General features: G+C 66.4%; 2 protein-coding genes across 2 annotated transcripts; one reads left to right on the forward strand and one right to left on the reverse strand.

The window, feature by feature from the left end:
- Positions 1 to 301: 301 nt before the first annotated feature.
- MNEG_13870 (AP endonuclease 2) lies at positions 302 to 1458 on the reverse strand (the record flags this gene model as incomplete). Its single annotated transcript, XM_014037657.1, has 5 exons — positions 302 to 325; positions 412 to 632; positions 784 to 876; positions 1000 to 1043; positions 1454 to 1458. The coding sequence occupies 5 exons, from the start codon at positions 1456 to 1458 to the stop codon at positions 302 to 304; spliced, it is 387 nt and encodes a 128-aa protein (XP_013893111.1).
- A 642-nt stretch (positions 1459 to 2100) lies between these two features.
- Positions 2101 to 5040, forward strand: MNEG_13871 (RIO kinase 1; the record flags this gene model as incomplete). The annotated part of the gene is made up of 7 exons (XM_014037658.1): positions 2101 to 2440; positions 2697 to 3163; positions 3439 to 3546; positions 3702 to 3842; positions 4242 to 4370; positions 4707 to 4927; positions 5001 to 5040. 7 exons carry the CDS (start codon positions 2101 to 2103, stop codon positions 5038 to 5040), a joined length of 1446 nt encoding a protein of 481 aa, XP_013893112.1.
- Between the last annotated feature and the right edge of the window lie 16 nt (positions 5041 to 5056).

The raw sequence follows: 5056 nt of genomic DNA on the forward strand, positions 1-5056 counted from the left end.
GGCACGCGGCGTTCCCGTGTTGGGTGGTGGAGGCTGGGGTGCCGCGCGGCGTGGAGGGGGTCAGAGCGGCCGGCAGGGAAAACCGACGCCCGGGGGAGCACCAGCGCGGACCGCCCCCGCCCCGCCTCGGTAAACCTAGCCACCTCGCCCTCCCCTGCGCCGCCCCTCCACACTCGAAAAACGCGCCGGCAACCCCTGAGACCGACTCACGCGCGCGGCCCCCGCCGCCCCACGCGGCCTCGACGAACATCAGGCACCACACCACACCCTTCCCTCCCCTCGCCTCCGCCACCCCTCGCCCTCAAAGAACGACGCCACTCACCCCCTGAGACCGCACTCTCACGCGCGGCGGCCCCCCAACACACACACACACACACACACACACACACACACACACACACACACACACACCTTGTAAAACTCTCCCTTGTACGCGCGCCGCTCCTCCACCCGTCCCTCCGCGTCCAGCCCGCCCCCCTTGCCGCCCACGTTGGGGCCGTACACGTTTATGAGCACGAACGCGCCATGGTCGGTCACCAGCACGCGGCCCTCGCGCTCGATCGCGTCCAGCTGCTCCCAGGTGTAGCCGGCCCAGAGGGAGCCGGGGGCAGGGCCAGGGGAAACGCGTGGGTCTGCACGAAGCGTAGGGCGGGGGGAGCGGGGGCGAGGGGGCAAGGCGGGGTGCTGGAGCGAGCGGCAGGGAGTGGGGGCGGCGAGCACATGCAGGGGGTCCCGCCCCAGCATGAGGACGCGAGAGGAGGGGAAGGGGAGGGGGGACCGCACCTCTCTCAGCTGGGGTCAGGGCCAGCAGGCCCGTGAAGCCCTCCTCGGCTGACAGCGGGACAGTGGCGGCAGCGCGGCAGACAGTGGCGACGCCTGGGGACGGGTGGAGGAGGGCACGAGGGGATAAACAGGCAGGCGACCGCGGTGGATGTGCACGGCGAACGCGTGCATGGGCTTCAGGCTCAGTGTTATCGATGGGATGCGCCCACTGCTTACCTGCGTAGGCCTTGTCTTCCCGGTTACAGGCAAAGAAGGCATGCCTGGGGTGGCAAAGGGTATCGGTTGTGGTGCTTGAAAGCGGCGTGCGTATTGGCCTGCGGGCTGTGCTAGTGACGGTTTGAGTCAGGGCTCGATTCACAATAGTAAGAGGGGGGGGCGGGTGTGCTACCATGCGGTGCAGCTGGGCATGCCCCATGCCCGGCTCGCCGGCTCCTCACCAGCCGGGCGCTTGGCCGAGGTCTGCTGTCAGCTCGCAGGGCCGCAGCTTGGTCTCCTGTCGGGGCAGGACAGCGCCGCGGCGGCGGCCCGAGGCCGGTGTTGTTTGCGGCTGCTGCCGTTGCTGACAGCGCCAGAGACAATTCGAAGCGCGCCGCAGCGCGCGACCGGCAGCGCCGTAGGGAGCCGTGCGACTGCTTTCACGTGGCACGTGCGCCGGGGCGCGATCCCCTACCGCATGGTCAATCGTCGCGCTGGCGTCCCTGCCGTGAATCACACCTGGAGGCAGACCACATCCACGCCCTCCAATCCAGCCAGCACCCCCGCCAACCCGCCCGGCTTTCGGCGGCACGCGGCCGCGAGCCCGTTTATGTTCCAAGATAGGATTCGAAGCGGCTTTTCAGCACAGGAACTTGCGCCCATGCCGCCCTGCTGCTAGCGCTGCTCAAGCCGCCAATGGCGCCACACGTGTGCGGCGCATGCACCAGCCTGATGAGCCAGTGCTGTGCGCGCTTCCGTTGTTGCGAGCTGCTGCACGGGCAGCGGCTGAGCATGCAAACGCTGGCACTATATGCTGAGCGATTTTCACAATTGAACATCCAAGGGCACACCGTTGGCCATCACGGTGAGTAAGAGGCAGCTTGAAGCACCGATCGATCTATACGAGGGCAGGGTGCACACAAAGGTCATCACAGCTATAAAGCCCACCCTGTGATCCGCCTGCCAGCTCTAACCACCTAGCTTCGACTCTCAGATACGCCGGGCGGCTTCGCAGTCGCTTCCCCTGGGCCGCTGCCTGGCTTATAACTATGCCGTGTGCCACGAAATATTTCCCTGCTTGACGCTTTTTCTGCTACGCAGTGTATAAACTCATTTAGCGACATGGCGGTCGACGCCCCATCATCAGAAGTGCTTCACGCGCGCTACGCGGACAGCGACGACGAAGAAGAGGCAGTACATCATGAACCCTCCTTGCACGCGCAGGCTCTAGCGTCCGAAGGCGCGGCGGGTGCGGGGGCGGCGACGAGCGTCACCGCCGCCAACCCGGCGGCCGCTGCCGATGCAGACGGCCCCGCGGACGCCGCTGGTGCAGCCGCTGATGCCGAGGAGGTGCTGGAAGATGATGGGTATGGCGACGACGACGACTTTGACGAGGAGGACGGCTGGAGCGACGACGACGGCGACGTTGGCGCCGCATTGGATTGGGCGGAGTCGCGTGAAGGTGCGGGGGACGTGGGACGTGGGAGATGGGTGCATGCGCATGAGGGTGCTGTCCAAGACAGCAGCTGCGACGGCACTGCTAGGAATCCGTGCGATTGTTCGCATGCAAGCATGCCCCAGGGTCGCAGCAGCCGTCTATCCCGAGACGACGCAACGACCTCGGAAGCGTTTGTGGCGCATGTGCCATGCAGATGCACTTACAACAGTTGTCACCAAAGCCATACGCGTGACCGGCACCGCCCGCCTGCCTCCCTTAGGCCACATGCTTCGGGGCCACGCCGCCCAGGCCGCGTTCCACAGCGGCGCCCCCCGCGGCCCCAACGCCAACGGCGGCGCCGCACGCGCGTCCGCCGCCGGCGCCGCCACCGGCGGCGCCCAGCTGCAGCCGCGCGCGGGCGGCGGGAACCTCCAGAAGCTGGAGAGCCGCTTCTGCGTCCGCGACGACCCATTGGACGGCCTCGGCGGCCTCCAGCTGTCGGCCAGCGTTTCGAACGCGGTCCGCGGCGCCGCGAACAAGGCGGCCGCCGCGCGCGTGCGCGCGGGGGACAAGTCGGACCGCGCGACCGTCGAGCAGGCGATCGACCCGCGGACGCGCATGGTGCTGTTCAAGATGCTCAACCGCGGGGTTTTCAGGGAGATCCACGGCTGCATATCCACCGGCAAGGAGGCTAATGTCTACCAGGCCACGGGCGGCCCCGCGCCCTACCCAGATCTGGCCATCAAGGTGCGCGCCGCCTGCTGAAAATCAAAGGCCGGCGGCGGGCCCCCAGCCTTCGTCTCGGCGCCCCGCACGGGTGCCCTGGGCACACAGACACGTTGCGCTTCAACGGAGCGCCCGTGGCAGTCGTGCGCATGCAACGACAGGGCGGCGTTCAGGGCATGATGGAGTGTTTTGGGGTGGCTTCGGCCATTATGCAGCGCAGTGCGATGAGCGACCCCACGGTGACCGTCACAGCTGTCTTGAAGCATGGGACACCCTCCCGCCTCTCCGCCTTCCAGATCTACAAGACCAGCATCTTGGTCTTCAAGGACCGCGACCGCTACGTCACTGGTGACTACCGCTTCAGGGCGGGCTACTGCCGGTCAAATCCCCGGAAGATGGTCAAGGTGATGAGGGGAGCGGCTGGACAGGGGGAAGGTTTGTTGAGGGGGGCGCGAGAGCAAAGGGGAGGAAACCCCTCCTCATTCTACAGCCTCTCCCCCTCACCTACCTCAAGTATCTCACTGTTTTATGCCATCTCACCCTCCTGAAACCACTCAAGGTGTGGGCTGAGAAGGAGATGCGCAACCTGGCGCGGCTGCGGGCAGCAGGCATCCGCGCGCCTGCGCCGCTGCTGCTGCGCATGCACGTGCTGGTGATGGAGTTTGTGGGGGACGACGGCGTCGCCGCGCCCAGGCTCAAGGTGCGCTGTGTTTGAGGGGGTGGAGGGCTGAGGGCTGTGTAGCCTCCCAGACGGTGCTGGTCTGCAGCCGGCGCCAGGCACAGGCAGCTTCCCGGCAGCTGGACGGCTGCTGGCTCCTGAGCAGGCCCCGCCCACAAGCAATACACATGCGCCAGTGGCAGCCGGCGTTCAAACAGTCCGTCAAGTGTTCTTCCCGGTCCGCACTCTCCAGCTCGTGTAATGCAACATCCCTACTGCTCAAAACATGCCCCCATTTTCTCCGCGTCCTTCTCCCCTGCCTGTCCTTTCGCTGTTGCGTTCCACCCTGCAACATGATAGACAGACTCACACATTCGCAAACACCCACACGCGTGCACGCACACACACACACACACACACACACACGCACGCACCTTGCAGGACGCCAACCTGCCCCTGCAGCGGCTGTGCTCCGCGTATGGCGAGCTGGTCAGCATCCTGCGCACCCTGTACCAGCGCTGCCGCCTGGTGCACGCTGACCTCAGCGAGTACAACATCCTGGTGCACAAGGTGGGGGGGCGGGTGCTTGGGTGTGTGTGTGTGTGTGCGTGTGCGTGTGCGTGTGCGTGAGTGTGTGCGTGAGTGTGTGTGTTTGTGTGTGCGTGTGTGTGTGAGCGTTTGTGATATGGATGTGGTTGGGTGCTTGTGTCCCGAGAGTGTTCGCCTCGTCTCGTGGTGTTTTGTGGGTGTGCGCACTTTGGACCACGCACCAGGGATCCCCTTCACGCCTCGCGATCCCCCCCCCCCCGCTCCCGCCCGCCCGCGCCTCGCACGCACTTCCCAGCCCGCCACCCAACCAACACACGCGCCCACAACACAAAACCCCCTGCCATGACGTCACCCCAGGGCGAGCTCGTCATCATCGACGTGTCCCAGTCAGTCGACCTGGACCACCCCAAAGCCCTGGATTTTCTGAGGGAGGACGCCCGCCACGTCAACGACTTCTTCCGCCGCGCCGGCGTCGCGGTGCTGTCCACGCGCGAGCTGTTTGACTTTGTGGTCGACGCCAGCATCACGCCGGAGACCGAGGGCGAGGCGCTGGCGGCGCTGCAGCAGCTGGCCGCCAGGTGGGCGGGGGCGGGGGCGGCGCGGAGGAGGGGCTGTGCGGGTGGCAGAGGTCGCGCGCCTGCGTTGGCAAAGGGGCGGCGTGCTGCTGCGACGCGGTGAATTGCTCTTTTGAGCCGAGGCTTGCACAC

The sequence above is a fragment of the Monoraphidium neglectum genome (genome assembly GCF_000611645.1).
Source record: "Monoraphidium neglectum strain SAG 48.87 unplaced genomic scaffold scaffold04103, whole genome shotgun sequence".
Classification (NCBI taxonomy): domain Eukaryota; kingdom Viridiplantae; phylum Chlorophyta; class Chlorophyceae; order Sphaeropleales; family Selenastraceae; genus Monoraphidium; species Monoraphidium neglectum.